Here is a 19,844-nt window from a genome sequence, read left to right as displayed (position 1 = left end):
AGCATTGCTGAGGTGACCTGGTTACTTGGCCTATTCAAGGAGTTGGGTATGAGCATAGCTCAACCAGTTACAGTTTTAGTGATAGCAAGTCAGCTATCCAACTTGCAGCAAATCCCGTACTTCATGAATGAACTAAGTATTGCCATTTTCATTCGAGATAAAATCAAGGAAGGAACAGTTAAGGCGGTGCATGTCAATACCAAGGAGCATCATGCAGATTTATTAAGCAAGGCATTAGGGACTGCTCAACATGTTCATTTACTTGGCAAGCTTGGAATGTTCAATGTTTTGCACCCTCCAGCTTGAGGGGGCATATTGTAATATGTCATGTGCCATGCATGTGATTGAGTTAGTTAGGTTGTTAGGAGTTAGTTAAAGTTGTTAATTGTAAGTTAATGGTAGATTAGTCATTACTCCCTCCGGTCCAAAATGAGTGATTTTTTGGCATTTATTTTGTGGTCCAAAATAAGTGATTTTTCCAGATTTCAAGAATGAATTAATTATTTGTTTCCTACATTGCCCATGGAGTAAGTAGTGTTGGAGTATGTGTTAGGAGCGTTTATGTGAAGAGATAGTAAAGGTTAATATGGTCAATTTCATTGCAAATTAATGTTAAAAGGTGAATTTCTTAATCTGTGTGAAAATAACTAAAAAATCACTTATTTTGGACCGAAAGGAGTAGCTTTCTTCCTCACTTTTCTCTTGTATATATCGAAGCTCAGATGTAACGGAACAGTAGACTTGCTCATTTTTCAGCTCACAAACTCTCTCCCGAATGTTCCTCTATTGAGGACCTCGAGCATCTCTCACATTTTAGCACTTAGCTTAGTGTAAACATGCACGATCCTTTTAGACTTCTATGTATAAAATTATGACCTAAGGAAATTATCAAATAAACCAAAATTAATTGTAAAATAAACTTTTATACAATATCAATCCACCATACAAGTAGGGGACAACACATTTTCCAACATTTAATACACGCACAAGTAGGCAAAAGACCAACAAGGCATTGGTGTTAAATACAACAAAATTTTTGTACGTTTTATATCAACAACAAATACAATTAACGTAACACTCTAATAATCAGCATGAGTTGGATATTTAGAAGTACGAGCCATAAATGCTCTAATCATAGGCTTAACTTTCTCCACACACTTAATTATTCCCAAAAACATGAACCTATAGAGAATCACCATTCCAAAAACAATTGCAACATCAACCCATTTTGAATATCCCATTTGCACTTGCCATATATTTCTCAAAATCTCATCACCAGTAATTGTAGCTGGCCCTCCAATTTGTTTATTAGGAAAAGTTAATCCCAAGAACTCATTTTTGTAAAACCCTTGATTTGCATATTTGTGAAATGCAATATAATACATTGGATATTTCCAAAATGGATTAGGAAGATCATTAGGCAATCGAAAAAAACCTCCATTTAGCATCATAACACCTTGAATTCCAGCTCCTGTTATAATTCCCATGAGAAAATCTGGTACTATACTTGCTACTATCATCATTAGGCTTTCGACTAACATCATTGTTGTGAATAGCATTAGTGCAAAATAAGCAAAGTGATCAAATTCCTTTTGCAATCCAACAAGGTAATATGCCATAGCACCAGGTATTACTGAGATCATTGCTAGGTAAGGAATGGAAGAGAATGTATTTCCAACAACATATGCAGCCACACCATAGTGCCCATTTAATCTTTCTCGAGTAAAAATCTAGCAACAAATAGGAGCAAATGCCAAATAACTGTTATTATGAAAGATTATAAAAGGGCAGCCAAGTGCACTAAGCTCCCGCTATGTATGGAGTCCGGGGAAGGGCCAGACCACAAGGGTCTATTGTACACAGCCTTACCCTGCATTTCTGCGAGAGGCTGTTTTCACAACTTGAACCCGTGACATCCTTGTCACATGGCAGCAACTTTACCAGTTACGCAAAGGCTCCCTTCTTATTGTGAAAGATTATGTGTAAAATAAATAAGGGTGATAGTTAAATGTGCATACTTTCATATCCTCAACAAAAGAAGGGAATCCACCAATAGCCATAAAGGTTAAAAAGGCAGCAACAAACATAAGCATTGAACCTCTAGCCTGCAAAGGTATCAAAGGGAAGAAAGGAAAATATTATAGTCTGACATGTCAACTAAAAGATAACTACAAATAACTATCTATACGTGCGCCGTCTAGTTCAAATTAATAAAAAAGTAAAATTTCTAACCTGAATGGAGCCATAGTCGTGGCCAATGTCATGAAATATAGTGCCAACACACAAACACAAAGCAATATATATTGCAAAACGAAGCCAGTAATAACCAAGATCACGATACATGTTCACAAAAGATCTCCTGGTGAGAACCATGCACTGAGTAATGAAACTTGCTTGGTTTCCTTTCTTTGCTTCTTGTCCACCATTCTATACACAAATATTCATATTAGACCAATTTAAGTAATTTTCTTGGATTTGCACAATATATAAGATCAAAATAGCGATTTTGTCAATCGCGTGCACTAGTATAAAAACCTGTTGGCAAATGTCCAGAACTCGACGTTGAACTTGTTCACAATCCTCTGAGGTCTTGTATGACTTAACCAGAATATTGATTGCTTCTGTCGCTGTGGCTTTTCCATCAACTCCTTTCTCGATATCCTAATTAAGGTCAATAAAAACTCGTGCCCTCAATAATTATCTTTAAACTATTTTATATTGATGACTTCTTTGCAAATGATTAGATTTTAAATGAAGAGAATGGATATATACTTACAACATCGAAGTCCTTGTTGATTGTCCTTAGGTAGTGATCAGAAGGATTCCTCATAGTTGGACATGGGAAGCCATTCAATGCAAAAAACTGGAAATTTTGGACTAACTTAAGATTCCCAAAAAAACTAAGTTTAGACAATTCATAACGTTGAGTGACATTATTGTTATAGATCTAATTTATATCGACTGACGCTTAAAGAACTTTCTACGCGCTTTCTCTCTCTCCACGCTCCCTCTCCCAGCTCTAACGGTCATTGTACGACCGGCGACCAGCGACCACCAGAGACGCCTCCAACCACCTAAACCTAGTAGGTAAGTACCCCATCTCCCTCGTCTCTCTTGCCTCCCATCCCCCGTCTCTCTCTTTTCTCTCCTACTCCCCCCACTCCCAACCCTAATAGGGGCAGCATCTCCAGTGACCGCTGCCCGCCGACGACCTCTTATTTGGCGACTACAACAGCCTTGGCCCCTTTCCCCCCCTTTTCCCTTTCTTTTCTTCTTCTTACTTGTATGTAACCCCCCCTCCCCCGCTGTTTTTCTTCTCCCCCTTTATCTTCTTTTCCTCTCCTTTTTCCCTTCTTCGTTGTTGCCAGGGCTTCACCGCTTCCCGCCAGCGATTGCAGCAGCCTTGCCCCCTTTTTCCCTTTCTTTTATTCTTCCTCTTACTTGCATGTAACCCCCCGTCCCCCCACCTTGATAATTTTCTTCTCCCCTTTCCCCTTCTTTTCCTCTCCCTTTTCCCTTCTTTGCTACTGCTGGGGCTTCACCAGTGGTAGCGGTACATGGTTCTTTGTGTGTATTATAGGTAAGGGTCGGGGGCTATTGGCGACGAGCAGGACGTGTGCGTTTAGACATTAGAGAATAGCCCGGGCGAGTGTAAGCAAGAGGTGGTGGAAAATTGGACGGGAACGCTTCAGGTGCCGCAACATCTTCGTGTGCATCAAGATAATTCTCAGGTTCTATTCGCGCGAGTTGGTACCTCCCGTATTCCTGTTTCCCTTCTTTGTGTTAGCTAGATTGTCTCCATTTTAGTTCACATTAGTTTAATCACCATATTAGCGTCCATATGATTACAACTTGTTCTCTTCTAGTTTGGTCCGTTGCCTTTTGTGTGTTAGTGATTTCCTGAGTTTGTCTTAGGTATAGTGGCTGTGGTCTGGGATGGTAGAGTAAGGTCATGTCCTCGGGGGAGGGGGACCAGGAGATAGGGGGTGGGGCAGGATGCAAGAGAGGTAAGGGGAAAAAGGGAGTCTATAGGTTGAGAATTGGGTCATGGAACATAGGAATCGTGATGGCTAAGTCTATAGAGTTAGCGAAGATCCTCTAGTAGAGGAATGTCAATATAGCGTGTGTCCAAGAGACAATGTGGGTAGGTATGCGTTCAAGCCGAGGGACGCGGACGGGTATAAGCTTTGGTACTCTAGAGTCCGGAAGCGCAAGAATGGAGTAGGTATTCTGGTGGATAGGGAACTTAGAGAGTCTGTGATAGAGGTTAGGCGGGTGAATGATGTATTAATGACTAGTAAGTTGGTGGTTGGAGAGTGCACCCTAAATGTCGTTAGCGCTTAAGCGCCGCATGCGGGCATGGATGCGGAGGTTAAAAGGCGCTTTTGGGAGGGGTTGGATAAGATTGTGCATAATTTTCCCCCAGGTGAGAGGTTATTTATAGGAGAGGATTTCAATGGACATATTAGGTCGATTGTAGCTGGCTTTGGCGAGGTGCATGGTGACTTCGATTTTGGAAATAGGAATGGAGGAGGTACTTCGCTATTAGATTTCGTTAAGGCTTTTGAGTTGGTGATTGCAAACTCTAGTTTTCCGAAGAGGGATGAGCACTTGTTTTCTTTCTAAAGTGCAGCGGCGAAGACTCAGATTGACTATCTCTTCCTCAGGAAATATGATAGAGGGCTGTGCAGGGATTGCCAGGTTATCCCGGGCGAGATCCTCGCAACACAGCATAGAATCTTGGTGATGGACGTTGGTATTATGTTAAAGAGGAAGAAGAGGTATGTATGAGGACGATCGAGGATCAGATGGGGAGCTTGACTAAGAATAAAGCTCAGGAGTTTGAGGGGAGATTAGCACTTATGGGACCCAGGGGTAGTACCCGGGACGCGAGCGTTATGTGGGCGACGACGGCACACTGTATAAGGGAGGTTGCGAGAGAGGTGTTTGGGGTCTTGATGGGCTACTCTCACGGGCACAAAGGCGACTGATGGTGGAATGAAGTGGTCCAAGGTAAAGCGGAAGCGAAGAAGGCGGCGTACCTGAAGCTAGTAGGGAGCATAGGTGAGGAGGAGAGGAGAGCGAGCATGGAGAGGTATAAGGTAGCTAGGAAGGAGGCTAAGCTGGCAGTCAAGGAGACTAAGACTGCGGCTTCTGGTCGTCTGTAAAAGGAACTGGGGGAAAAAGGCTCGAGATTTGGATCAAGTGAGGTGCATCAAATACGAGGACGGTAGAGTATTGATGGGTGAGGCCTAGATTAAGAGATTGGGATATTGTGCTAGGTGATTTGGAGCATTCCGAGAGTCATTGTGACTTTAGGTACTGTAGGCACATCAAGGTTGAAGAGGTCATGGGTGCTATGCGTAAGATGAGTAGGGGTAGAGCGACTAGGCCGAACGAAATTCTAGTAGAATTTTGTAGGTGTGTGGGAAGAGCAGGCTCGGAGTGAGCTGACTGGGCTGTTTAATGTTATTATTAGGACGAAAAGGATGCCAGATGAGTGGAGGTGGAGTATGGCGATTCCGTTGTATAAGAACAAAGGTGATATCCAGAGTTGTAACAATTATAGGGGTATCAGACTAATGAGCCATACCATAAAAGTTTGGGAGAGGGTGGTAGAAGTGAGGGTAAGGAGGACAGTGTCTATATCCGACAACCAGTTCGGGTTCATGCTGGGTCATTCTACTACGGAAGCTATCCACCTTATTAGGAGGTTGGTGGAGCAGTACAGGGATAGGAAGAAGGATCTGAACATACTGTTTATTGACCTGGAGAAAGCATATGACAAGGTTCCTAGAGAGGTTCTCTGGAGATGCTTGGAGGCAAAAGGTGTGCCGTTTGCCTACATTAGGGCGATTAAGGACATGTATGATGGAGATAAGATTCGGGTTAGAATAATAGGAGGCGACTCAGAGCATTTTCTGGTTATTATGGGGTTACACCAAGGATCTGCACTCAACCCATTCTTATTTCCCTGGTGATGGACGCTACATACCATATTCAAGGGGAGGTGCCATGGTGTATGTTATTTGTTGATGACATAGTTTTGATTGATGAGATGTGAGGCGGTGTTAACGAGAGGCTGGAGACAGACCCTTGGGTCTAAGGGTTTCAAGCTGAGTAGGACTAAGACAGAATACCCGGAGTGCAAGTTCCGTTCTGATATGAGGGAATCGGGCATGGATGTTAGGCTTGAATCATAGGTCATCCCTAGTAGAGGCAGTTTCAAGTACCTTGGATCGGTTATCTAGGGGGATGGGGAGATCGACGAGGATGTCATACACCATATTGGGGTGGGGTGGATGAAGTGAAGGTTAGCATCTGGAGTCTTGTGTGACAAAAAAGTGCCATCGTTACTCAAAGGTAAGTTTTATAGAACGGTGGTTACACCGACCATGGACATATCTAGAAAATGAAAGTAGTAAAAATAAGGTGAGGTAGATGTACGGGTACACAAGGATGGATAAGATTAGAAATGATGATATTCGGGAGAAGGTGGGCGTGGCAAGATGTGGGAAGCGAGGCTCAGATGGTTCGGGCATGTATAGAGAAGAAGCCCAGATGTACTGGTGAGGAGGTATGAGCGGATGCTTTGGGAGGCACGAGAAGAGGTAGGGGCGGCCTAAGAAGTATTGGGGAGAGGTGATCAGGTAGGACATGGCACGACTTCAGATTTTCGAGGACATGCCCCTTGATAGGAAGCTGTGGAGGTCGAGTATTAGGGTTGTAGGGTAGGGTCGTAACTATGTGAGGCTAGTCCGATAGAATTTTTGTCTTAGACTGCTAGTGGTTAATGTTGTGTTCTCACTACTCTTTCGTGTTATAGTGTCGGGTCTATTTACTGGTTATTGCTATTGTTTTCATCTATTTTATGGCTTTTATAATGTTGTTATTATTCCGTTGATTTCTGTGGATGGTACTGATATATTATCTCTTTTCGTCTTTATGAGCCGAAGGTCTTTCGGAAACACCCTCTCTACTCCCTCGGGGTAGGGGTAAGGTTTGCATACACACTGCCCTCCCTAGATCCCACTAGTGGGAGTTTACTGGGTCGTTGTTGTTGTTGTTATATCGACTGACATCGTAAACCATTTTTAACACTATATATCTATCAATGTAATTTAACCTGTTATAGCAAGTAATCTCTGTTTATTTTTAGGTAATTAATTTTACTTATTATGGACGTTAGCTGTAGTTATTTTTTACGTGACTAGATAATATTAAAAAAAAACTATTGCAATGTCAATGTATAGAAGTTAAGCTCGTGTGAGTAATGTTATAGTACCTCATTTGCAGCAGAAATGGAACCAAAGTAGACAGTCCTACCAGAGGACAAAAGGCAAAGATTGTGAAAAAGCTCAAAAACTTCACTACTTGGTTGATGAATAGAAGCAACTACAGTTCTTCCATCTTGTTTAGCCAACTGAACTAATCTATTCATGACATTGTAAGAAGCTGCACTATCAAGTCCACTAGTTGGCTCATCAAGGAATAGAAGCTTTGGACGTGTTAGTATTTCAATACAAATACTAACTCTTCTCTTTTGTCCCCCACTTAATCCTTTTACACTCCACCCTCCAATTCTTGTATTCATTGCATCTTGTAATCCCATTTCTCTGATTGTTGCTTCAGCTCTTTCTTTCTTCTCGGATCTTGACATTGAATCTGGTAATTGGAGTTGTGCTGAATAGTATATAGCTTCTTTCACTGTTAGTGTTGTCATCAATGTATCATCTTGTGTCACATATGCCTTTGAAAAATAAAAATAAAAACAAAAGGGATGTCATTTTATTGAGAATTAAAAGATAAGTTGCAAGAAGGGCATTTTAGAAAATGTATACTCACACATGTGATTTGCGCGTGAGTGTTAGTTAAGCTCTTAGAAGATTGTTAAATACTGTATTAGGCATGTACAATGATACCTAAAATAAGAAATCAATTACTTCTTCTTTTCTCTCTAAATTCGCTAGAAACTAGGGTTTAATTGTTTATGCAAACCTAGAATCTATCATGGTATCAGAGCGGGTTGATGTAAATTCGTAAGATCTGAACATCGAACACTGTTGGAAGCTTCAATTTGATCGGCCATGGGAGAAACAACGAGTCTTCAAATTGATCATAATCATCCTTTGTTTTTTAGCATCTACAGACACGCCGGGAGTTGCATTGCATGATATCAAGCTCACCGGACCTGAAAATTATGATTTGTGGAGCAGATCGATGCGGATGACACTTTTGGTGAAGGACAAGCTAGGGTTCATTGAAGGAACCTGCTTGAAAAGCTCTTACAAAGGAGAATTGGCGAATCAATGGAAAAGATGCAATGCAGTGGTCCTTTCATCGATAGGACGCACAGTATCTGCAGAATTACAGCCGAGTATCATCTATGCATCAAATGCAAAGACAGTGTGGAACGAGTTCAAAGAGAGGTTTGATAAATCTCACCTTACTCATTTTTACCTTCTGTGGATACAAATTGGATCATTAAAGCAGGGTATTGATTCTGTAACATCGTACTATATGAAAATGAAAGACCTTTGGAATGAGATAGATCTGCTAGTTCCAGCACCTGGTTGTGATTGTGAAGAGACAAGGCCCTTCATTGAACAATTTAAGAATTTACGTTTAATGCAATTCCTAGTTGGACTTAATGAAATCTATAGCGAAGTAAGAAGTCAGATATTGCTGAAGATACCAATGTTGACTGTAAACCAGGCTTATGCTTTGATTATTTAAGAGGAAAGCCAATGTGAGCTAGGTGTGCTTGAAGTGAACAGGGAACCCTTGACAATGATGGCAAGACAAAATCAAGGATATAAGACTAAGAAGATTGGGATTGTTTGTGAGCATTGTGGATACAAAGGACACCTCAAGGAAAATTGTTACAAAATCATAGGATATCCTCCTAATTTTAAAAGCAAGAAGAAACAACAAGGCCAAGGAAACAGAGTTTATGCTAACATGATTTCAGAAGAGACTACAAGTTCTTCTCAAGGACAACAACTGGGACAGTTTTTCACTGAAAGTCAGTACAAGCAGATACTAGATCTTTTGAACAGAACACCTGCAGGTGATGGTCATGCACTTATGACAGGTATAACCACATTATTGTCCAATGCATCCCTCTGTGAATGGATAATAGATACAGGAGCATCTCATCATATTACATGTAATAAGGAGATCTTATCTAACTTAGAGGATATTAAGCAATAAAGCAATCATAAAGTGCAGGTTCCAACAGGTAGCAAATGTTCAGTAACACACAAAAGAAATGCATCTATCCTAGGAGGATGTGAATTAAAGGATGTCTTATATGTTCCTGATTTAAGTTTAACCTGTTGTCAATCTCCAAATTGACCAAGGAATTGAGGTGTTGTGCCCTATTCTTCCCTGACTTTTGTGTGTTGTAGGGTCTTTACAATGGAAAGGTGATGGGTATTGGTAGAGAGGACTTTGGATTTTATATATTAAAGTGGAGAGACAAGTCTGTAGCAGCAATGGTTACCAAAGGGAATGATAAATGCAGTCTTTGGCATATGAGACTAGGACATCCACAATAATAGCAATGAAGCATATTTCTGCCTTGAAGAATAAAGTAGTAGATAGCCTACAACCCAACTGTAAAGTATGTCCTTTAGCTAAGCAAAGCAGATTGAAATTTCCTCTTAGCAACAGTAAAACTAATTGTATTTTTCAGCTTATTCACCTTGATGTTTGGGGTCCTCACAAATTACCTACATATGATAGAAAACATTATTTCCTTACGATTGTGGATAATTTTAGTAGGTATACCTGGATGTGCTTCTTGCAATCAAAGTCTGAAGTTGTAACAGTGCTGAAAGGCTTTCTTATAATGGTAAAGACTCAATTTGACATGAATGTGAAAGTGTTAAAGGTCTGATAATGGGAAAGAGTTCTTTAATTCTAACTGTAATGAGTTGTTAGCATCTTTAGGTATTGTGCATCAAAGCGGTTGTCCCTACACACCCCAACAGAATGGTTTGTTGAAAAGGAAACACAGGCATATACTTGAAGTAGCTAGAGCATTAAACCTTCAGAGTTCTATCCCTAGCAGGTTTTGGTGGGACTACATCAAGACAGCTGTATACTTGATCAATAAATGGCCTACATCTCTATTACATGGAAAGTCTCCTTATGAGATTTTGTATAACAAACTACCTGCTATTGATCACTTGAAGGTGTTTGGATGTTTGTATTTTGCTAGCAATTTACCAAAGGGAGATAAGTTTGTAAAGAGAGCAAGGAAATCAATCCTCATAGGGTACTCAGAAGTTCAGAAAGGGTATAGACTGTTTGACTTGGAAACTAAATCTATCTTTGTAAGCAGAGATGTTAGCTTTAGAGAACATATCTTTCCTTTCAGAGAAAATACAACCACTATAGAAGACTGCTTTCCTATCCAAATAACTGTGCCATTACAACATGATTACTCATCATCAGTTTCTACTACTGATCCACAAGAATCATACCCCAGTATAGCCACAAATGCTCCCATTCCACCCACAGAAAATAATCCAGTCACAGGAGAAATCAGTACACATGTTGCAAAAATACTGGATACTGATCCTACAACTCCAGATACAGAAGCAGTTGAAGTTGAGCATGAAATGCAAGATGTTTCAGCTGAATTGCTCCCAAGCAATGTACCATAGATTACTATTTCTCCTCACACAAGTAGGATGAAACCTATTAATGATCAAGGTTCCAGGAAGACCACCAGAACATCAAAACCTCCAGTTTGACTAAAGGATTATCAGACCACCAAGAAGTTCACTGGTTACTGCTTATGCCCCTTATCTAACATTTTGACTTATGCTAATCTCACAATAGGTTATCAAGCATATTTGAAGGCTTTTTCGGTTGAAATTGAACCCAGTACTTTCCAACAGGCTTCCAATGACAGCAGATGGTTTACAGCTATGCAACAGGAGATCAAAGCACTAGAGGACAATAATACTTGGGAGATAGTGGACTTACCAACTGGGAAGCAGGCCATTGGGTCAAAATGGGTATGCAAAATCAAATACAAGGCTAATGGAGAGGTAGAGAGATACAAGGCAATGATGGTTGCAAAATGATATAATCAAAAGGAAGGGCTGGATTACCATGACACTTTTTCCCCTGTAGCAAAGATGGTCACAGTCAGGACCATTATCAGTATAGCTGCTGCCAAAGGATGGATTTTGTATCAAATGGATGTTAGCAATGCCTTCTTACAAGGAGATCTCTATGAAGAGGTTTATATGCAGTTGCCTCAGAGATTTCACAAGCAGGGGGAGTTGAAAGTGTGCAGGCTTATGAAATCTCTCTATGGTCTCAAACAAGCATCCAGACATTGGAACATAAAGCTCACTGATGCACTTACTCAGAATGGCTATAAACAAAGTTCATTTGATCACTCCTTATTCACAAAGCACCTAGGAGAAGAGGTGGTCATTATACTAATATATGTGGATGATTTACTAATTACTGGGAGCTATTCCAATCTAATTAATGATGCCAAGATAATTTTTTGGATGATTTACTCCTTATTCACAAAGCACCAAGGAGAAGAGGTGGTCATTATAATAATATATGTAGATGATTTACTAATTACTGGGAGCTGTTCCAATCTAATTAATGATGCCAAGACAATTTTGTGGATGATTTACTCCTTATTCACAAAGCACCAAGGAGAAGAGGTGGTCATTGTACTAATATATGTGGATGATTTACTAATTATCGGGAGCTATTCCAATCTAATTAATTATGCCAAGACAATTTTGCATAGTAAGTTCAAAGTTAAGGACTTAGGCACATTAAGATACTTTCTAGGAATTGAGGTCTCGAGATCAAAGAAGGGGATCCTACTCAATCAAAGAAAGTATGTTTTGGAATTAATCTCGGAGACAGGATTGAGTGGTGCAAGGCCAATTGCAACTCCTATATAGTTGAATCAAAAATTGACAACAGTGAAATATGACACATGTATTGGGAAGATAGGAGATTCAGAGTTAGAAGACAAGTCAGCTTATCAAAGATTGATAGGAAGGTTGTTATACCTAACTATCACTAGGACTCACATAAGCTTTGCAGTACAAACTTTGAGTCAATTTATGCAAAAGACCAAACAATCACACGTGGAGGCAGCATTGAGAGTGATGAGATATATCAAGGGAGCACTAGGCATGGGGTTATGGATGGAAGCAGGAGATCAACTTAGTGCATACTGTTATTCAGAATGGGTATCATGCCCCAACACAAGGAGATCTGTGACAGGTTATGTCGTAAAACTAGGCAATTCTTTGATTTCATGGAAATCAAAGAAGCAACCTATAGTGAGCAGGAGTTCAGCAGAAGTTGAATACAGAAGCATGGCTGCTGCAACTGCAGAAATCACATGGTTGACAGGAATGTTGGAAGACTTGGGGATCAAAGTGTCTAAATCTATCTCTCTATTCTGCGACAACAAAGCATCCATTCAAATAGCTGGGAATCCAATATTTCATGAGAGAACAAAGCATATCGAGATAGACTGTCACTTTGTAAGAGAGAAGATCAGACAAGGCTTATAAATCCATGTTATGTTTCTTCTTCTTTGCAATTGGCTGATCTCCTAACAAAGGGGTTGAGTGATGCACGACACTGTTTCTTAGTATCCATGCTTGGTGTGTTAGATATATTCCACCCTCCAGCTTCTGGGGAGTATTGAGAATTAAAAGATAAGTTGCAAGAAGGGCAGTTTAGACAATGTACACTCACACATGTGATTTGCACGTGAGTGTTAGTTAAGCTGTTAGAAGATTGTTAAATACTGTATTAGGCATGTACATTAATACCTGAAATAAGAAATCAATTACTTCTTCTTTTCTCCCTAAATTCTCTAGAAACTAGGGTTTAATTGTTCATGCAAACCTAGAATCTATCACATTTAATTAGTCACTAAACAAGAGTAGAAAAATATATCATAGTTTTAACATGTATATATTCCTAAATACTAAGTTAAACTCTGTTTTACCCTAGCGCACATTATATAGAAGTAAAACTCGGCAAGAAAAATGTGAGATTATTAGTTCTCCTTACCGAAGTGCCAAAAGCAAGAGCTTGCCTCCAACCATTGACGAGGATTTCTCCAGTTTGTCTGGTGTTGGACTCCAATCTGCCTGCAATCAATCAATGGTGTACGTAGAATTTTGCGTAAGTGGTGTCACACAAAAAAAAAAGTAAACAAGTGAATTTATTTTACTATAACAGCAAACTCGGAGAATAACTATGTCTTCGAGAAACGTCATGGCATATAAAATGCTTAGAATATTATTAAGAATTTCTTTTAAATAGATTTTTGATTTTAAATATTTTATCCTTAATATAATAAAGTTTTGAGCCACTATTGTGATTTGTCATATTTTTCTTACTTCTTTTAAGGAAACTATCTGGACGAATCACATGTCGTTAGGATTAGGACTCTTTTAAATAAAAAAAGTGCCCAAACTAAGCAAATGCATAGGGTCGAACCGACAACACACATTAGCATAATGAACTATGTTACCATTGGATTAGTACACTTCACTTGTGCAAGTGGTGTCACTGTAATGGTATTTAATCGTTATTTCGTTTTTAATTTATCATTTATACATAAATTTAGTGATTTTTTTCCGGCGAAGCGGTGCCACGTCGCTTGTAACTATGTGTATCCGCCCTTGCCTGCAATAGTATTAGTTCCCACCTTATAATCAGATTTACAAACTTAAACATAAATTCTTGTTTTTAGGTTGGGTAAAAATAGGCTAAAATTTGGGTCATATCCTAAATCGTCCGACTCTTATCAAGTTTTAATGAATGTGCGTTATTTTTTTATAAATTATTTAATTATTAAATAAGACTTTTTCTTTTTTTTGGATCACATATAACATATCAAACAAAAAAGAATTATTTTAATAATATTTTAAAAAAGTCACTCATGGATCAATTTGAGCTAAAAATCAGTCCAACTATAGATGGACTCAGATATGCTGGATCAAGATGGGTTGAGTTCAGTAAATAGGTAGGCTGTTGGGAATAAAAAAAATAATAATCCCGCCCAGGAATAATACCCACGGTAAATAACAATAACACAAGAGAGTAACAAAGACACCAACTCTTTTAACGGGGTAAAATACAATACCCGAGTGGAGCAATATTTCCACTATAATATTACAATTTAGTAGTGTCAAGAGACTACTACAACTTCGAAAGAAATAACACTCTTTATTTTAAACACCTCACTACAACATTACTCACACTCACTATTTATCTCACAGACTACAATCTGTGGATTACTCTCTCTATGCTCTATTGCGCTCTCTCTGATTTGGTGTGTTTGAATGAACAAACAAAGCTCCTATTTATAGGAGCGAATGACCACCCGTAGAACCAATCAGGAGATTGGATTTCATATGCAAGTTGCATATTGCAATTTGCAAATCCAAAACCAAATCTGTTACAAAACCAAGTTGATAGATCCGCCTACCTTTCCTTTTGTTTAGCCAATAATGTTTATTCTTTCTTTATTCTTTTTGTTTCTTTTATATTTAAATGGGTCCCACATAGGCCAATGACTGGCCTAACCTTGGGCGGATTAGGCGGGTCAAATAGGATTGGGCTCAAATTACCACCCCTAGTATAACTTTAGATTAGCCGAACCAATAAACTTAGACGAATATCAAATGGTTTAACCAAAAAAATTGCAGTATTAGAATATAATACCTGCTAAAGTATCAAGAAGAGTAGATTTGCCACAACCAGAAGGACCCATAATGGCCAAAACTTGACCAGGTTGTACATAACCAGTTAGCCCTTGCAATATAGCTATCCTCCCTGTTTTCTTGTCCGGCACTGTCACCCACAAATCCTTCCATGTCAAGTAAATTCCTTCTTTATCACCACCTGTATTAAAAGGGACAACTTCCTCATGTCCAAAACTAGCACTAATTGGTGGTGCTTGATCATAGTGTTCCAATTCTAAGGACCTTTTTATCTCAGAATCAACCCTAAGAGATGGTGCTTCAATAGCAGAAATATGAAGTGGTGGAGTATTACTAAATGGGAAATTTTTGGTTGGGTTGTAGTTGTTGTTGTTAAAAGGAATATCATCTTGAGAATAAGTTACACTTTCATTATCTGTTTCAGATTCATGGCGTCTATGTGGTGATCTATTTGGACTAGGTGTCCATCTTGGAACATTAATCTGCAATTCCATTCCTAATATTCTTTCTCTCTATGTGCTGCTATTTGTCTGTATAGCAAGAAGAAGATGAAGAGAAAGGTGTAGAAATAAGTAAAGCTAATGCATGGAATAATGAGAGTGGTGAAAGAGGGTACGTTCATGTATATAATGGAAATGAGGAAGGTTTTTGGAAATTAGAGTAATAATCTAATTGTATAAAATAGTTAAATTAACCAGATTGACTTCCAACAAGGCATGGAAACTAAGAAACAAATATGTATATATATATTCCATAAATGAGAATTTTGGCCTAGCTTGGTCTTCGTTTTTTTTTTTTGGGGGTAAGAAAGAGAATAATGCATTAATGAACTAGTAAATGTTGTTACAGAGAGTGTGGTGCTGGGGGGCACCACGTTGCTTGTCTAATACAAAAGTTGGTGGTAGTAAGGTTGATCGGACTTGATATATTGTGAATTGTATGAAAAAGATAAATATTGCTCCAATTAGCATGATATATATATATATATATATATATATATATATATATATATATATGTGTGTGTGTGTGTGTGTGTTAAAAAATTCACTAATAAGTACTAAAAAATTAATTTTGAACTGAATGAATTATAATAAAATTTCAAATTAAACTTATAAAGTTTAAATCTTGAATTTGCTTTCATTAATATCTTGGGACCAAACACAGTTGGGGGCACCCGTGTTATGTTTGCATAGCTCCTCTTGGCAGTCTCCAAGAGCACCCATTTAATAGCAGTATTTATGCAGTTAATCTATATCTATATCTATATCTATATCTATATCTATATATAAATATAAAGTTGGGAATGAAAAAGGTGATGTGACATGCTTTTCTAACCAGCATGATAATTTATCTTTTTTCTTAGAATTTTAAACTTTTTTCTTATTTTCTGCCAAAATAACTGCCCAAAAGAAAAAAAAAATTATTTGTGCTCATTATTACTTCATTTATTTCTTTGCCTATTTCGTCTCTCTTTAATTTCTTCCGTTTATTATTTGTCCTCATTATTACTTCATTTATTTCTTTGCCCCTTTCGTGTCTCTTTAATTTCTTCCGTTTTGTGTACTCCTCCATTTATTCTTTTTCCTCAAATCCCTCTCTCTCCCTTTCTTTTCTTCCATCAAGATTTGTATCTATCTTTCACCTTCTTTTTTTTTTGCAACTTCCTCCTCTTTTTGCTTTTTTCCTTCCCATAAAATTTATCCGCTCTTCTCATTCTACAAAATCAGTTAATACATCATAATAATTCAATTAATCTGATATTTCCGTTACAATTTAATGATTCCACAAAGTAGGTTTTGTATTATTAAAACTCTTTGGAAAAATGACACTTTCTATATATATATGATCTCTCACATCTCTAACCAGCATGATAATATAAAGCTGGTGTTTCATATTTTTCCATCTCTAAGGACCTTTTTATCTCAGAATCAACCCTAAGAGAAGGTGCTTCAATAGCAGCAATATTAGGTGGTGGAGTATTACTAAATGGGAAATTTTAGGTTGGGTTGTAGTTGTTGTTGAAAGGAATATCATCTTGAGAATAAGTAACACTTTCATTATCTGTTTCAGATTCTTGACGTCTATGTGGTGATCTATTTGGACTAGGTGTCCATCTTGGAACATTAACCTGTAACTCCATTTCTAATTTTTTTTTCTCTCTAAATAAGTATAGGAAGAAGAAGATAAATAGAAAGGTCTAGAAATAAGTAAAGCTAATGCATGGGAATGAAGAGAGTGAATAAAGAGAGTCCATAGCACTAACGAGGAAGGTGTTGGGAAGTTGGAGTAATAATCTAGTTGTATAAATAAAATAGTTAAATTAAAATTATTAAACTAGATTGATAAGGTACGAAAATTAACAAGAGACAATTTTGGCATTGCTTGGTCTTCGTTGGACTAAAACGGCCCAATAATACTCTTAGTGTGATATTGCCCGTTTTAGACTAAATCGCATGATTTTTTCAAAAATGTCTAACACCATTAAGAGAACATGCTATATATAGACTCCCAATCTTTTTAATTATTAATGTCAAACTTTAATTTGTTCGTACACCCAACATAAATGAGATTGGCTTCCAAGGTATGTGCCACGACCCAAATCCACTAAGGGTCGTGGTGGCGCCGGACATCGCTGTCAGGCAAGCCAATCAAACTACTTAATCAAATTCTCATTTAAATATTTCCGAAAACACTTCTTTTATACATTTAAAACAATACATAGTAAGTTCCTCTGAATAAATAATGAAACATTTAACAACCTTTAAAATTTATGAATAAACCCAAATACATCCCAGAACCCGGTGTCACAAGTACATGAGCAATTACTAAGTAATCGAATAAAGTACAATAACTGTCCGGAGTACAAGTGGACAGAAATGGAAATACCATACAATTCTCTGAAGGAGACTCTGCTGACTGCGATCGTCTCGATAAATGCAACTCACCTAGGTCTCCGTATTAACCATGTCGCTATGCCACTAAGCCGGTAGCCACATACGAACATGTGCAACAAAAATGCACAGAAGTGTAGTATGAGTACGAAAACAACGTGTACCCAATGAGTATCCCGTCTAATCTCGAAGAAGTAGAGACGAGATGGTCGACTTCGACACTTACTAGTGGTCCAATAATGATATATTATTAAGGCGAATATTCGAGGATTTATTAAGAATGACAGTAATTTCAAGTAAGTCATGAACAGGTGAAAGTTCCTTTTTTATATAAAAGTCTCAAGATTCATAATCCAATAGTTTCCAATTATCTCAAGTCGGGGAGAGCAAATATCAATCTCAAATAATCTCAAGGTAAGCAATACAAGCATGCGCAAATCACGCCGAGGACGTACGGCCCGCTCCAATAGAAAATAAATTGTGCACTGCCGAGGGTCGAACGGGGCGAACCATAGATGCATCTATTACCCCGCTCGCGATCTATCCTGCGACGCGGTCAACATAAATAAACAAATACCCTGCTCGCGAATCATACATGCGACGCAGGTACACATAGGGATACATGCCCACATAGCAAATTAAGAATTTATCAGGGAACATTTATCCAAATAAAAGCAAATTCTCTTTTAACAATTTAAGAAAATGAAGTTTAATCCTTTTAGCAATTAATTTACTAATTCATTGTAACTTAAGCAATTCAAACTGTCAACAAGTTTACAATTAATCCAAGTATAGCATGCTTTTGGGTCCTAGACTACCCGAACAATAGCATAATAGTAGCTACGCACGTACTCTCGTCACCTCGTGCGTACGTTGCCCCCACAAATAGGATCACATAACCAACTAACTCACCTATGGGGACAATTCCCTCTTACAAGGTTAGAAAGGAGACTCACCTCGCTCTGAAGATCCATAACCGGCATTCCACGCTCCTCCGAAGACTTAAATCGACGCACAATGCTCCAAAACTAGCCAAGGATTATGCAAATCCATTAATATATGCTCAATTAGCCATTACAATCCAATTTATAGCAATTCCTAACCCCGATCGAAAAGTTAACAAAAACGCCCTCGGGCCCATGTGCCCGGATTCCGAAATTTCTCGAAGATAAGGTTTACCTATGAACTCACGAACTCAAATATACGATTTTCTCCTAATTCCATACCCAAAATCGTGGTCAAAATCCAAGAATACTAATTTTCTAGGTTTTCTTCAAAATTCCAAAATTTCTACTAATTTACATGATTTTCCATATTAAAATCTAGGTATAATCCAAGTAATTAACTTGCAATAGGTGGGAATCACTTACCTTGACATGGATGATGAAAAATGGAGCTCCAAAATCGCTCCTAGGTCTGCTCCCATGGAGAAAATGAGATTAAATGAGCCAAACCCATTTCTTTACACTGATACACTGCCCAGACGAGTCTTCTTTGCATTTGCAAGACCCCCATCGCGTTCGCGAAGAAGAAAATTCCCAAAAATCATTTTTCATACTCTTCTCAGACAGCCTCTAGTATAATGGCCATAACATTTTGTACATAACTCCAAATTACAAATGGTTTGATGTTTTGGAAATTAGAAACCATGATCTACAACTTTCGTGTTTTGGTCATCTCCGAATTCCTTATAGATTTTGAGATATATGCTGCCAAAGTCAGCCCTATGCAATACAAATTTCTTCTTTATATTTCCGGACAGCCTATAGTGTACCAGTCATAACCTTTGGTACACAAATCCAAATTCCAAATGTTTTATATTTTTGAAAACTAGACACAAAGGGCTACAACTTTCATTTTTGGATCATCTCGAAGTTCCTTATAGATTGTGAGATATGAGCCTCCGAAGTCAGACCTGTGCAGCAGAGATTTCCTTCTACGCGAACGCGAGAACCTCTTCGCGAACGCGAAGAACAGAGTCCCTGAGGCCAAATCCTTCTTCGCGAACGCGAGAGGATCCTCCCGAACGCGAAGAACAACACCAGATACCAGCATCAGCTATTTCAAAACAGCCCGAAATGATCCGAAACCACCCCGAAACACACCCGAGGCCCCCGGAGCCCCGTCCAATCACACAAACCAGTCCCATAACATAACACGGACCTGCTCGAGGCCTCAAATAACATCAAACAAAATTGAAATCATGAAT

General features: G+C 38.5%; 1 protein-coding gene across 1 annotated transcript; it reads right to left on the bottom strand.

The window, feature by feature from the left end:
* On the bottom strand, window positions 894-15,418 carry LOC109225239 (ABC transporter G family member 11-like). Its single transcript, XM_019389840.1, has 8 exons — window positions 14,746-15,418; window positions 13,084-13,163; window positions 7,286-7,750; window positions 2,777-2,863; window positions 2,536-2,661; window positions 2,233-2,427; window positions 2,019-2,105; window positions 894-1,730 (listed from the first exon to the last, which is right to left on the bottom strand). Exons 1-8 carry the CDS (start codon window positions 15,236-15,238, stop codon window positions 1,080-1,082), a joined length of 2,184 nt encoding a protein of 727 aa, XP_019245385.1. The 5' UTR covers window positions 15,239-15,418; the 3' UTR covers window positions 894-1,079.

The sequence above is a fragment of the Nicotiana attenuata genome, chromosome 5, assembly GCF_001879085.1.
Source record: "Nicotiana attenuata strain UT chromosome 5, NIATTr2, whole genome shotgun sequence".
In the NCBI taxonomy this organism is placed as follows: Eukaryota; Viridiplantae; Streptophyta; class Magnoliopsida; order Solanales; family Solanaceae; genus Nicotiana; species Nicotiana attenuata.
This window is presented reverse-complemented; position numbering and strand designations above follow the sequence as displayed.

Bases quoted from the DNA above. Each gene is read 5' to 3' on its own strand.
- LOC109225239 (XM_019389840.1), bottom strand. From the start codon at position 15,238: ATGGAATTGCAGATTAATGTTCCAAGATGGACACCTAGTCCAAATAGA. The intron at 13,164-14,745 runs GTATTATATTCT...GATTGATTGCAG, and splicing joins TCTTCTTGATACTTTAGCAG to GCAGATTGGAGTCCAACACC. The intron at 2,864-7,285 runs GTACTATAACAT...CAAAATTTCCAG, and splicing joins CCATTTCTGCTGCAAATGAG to TTTTTTGCATTGAATGGCTT.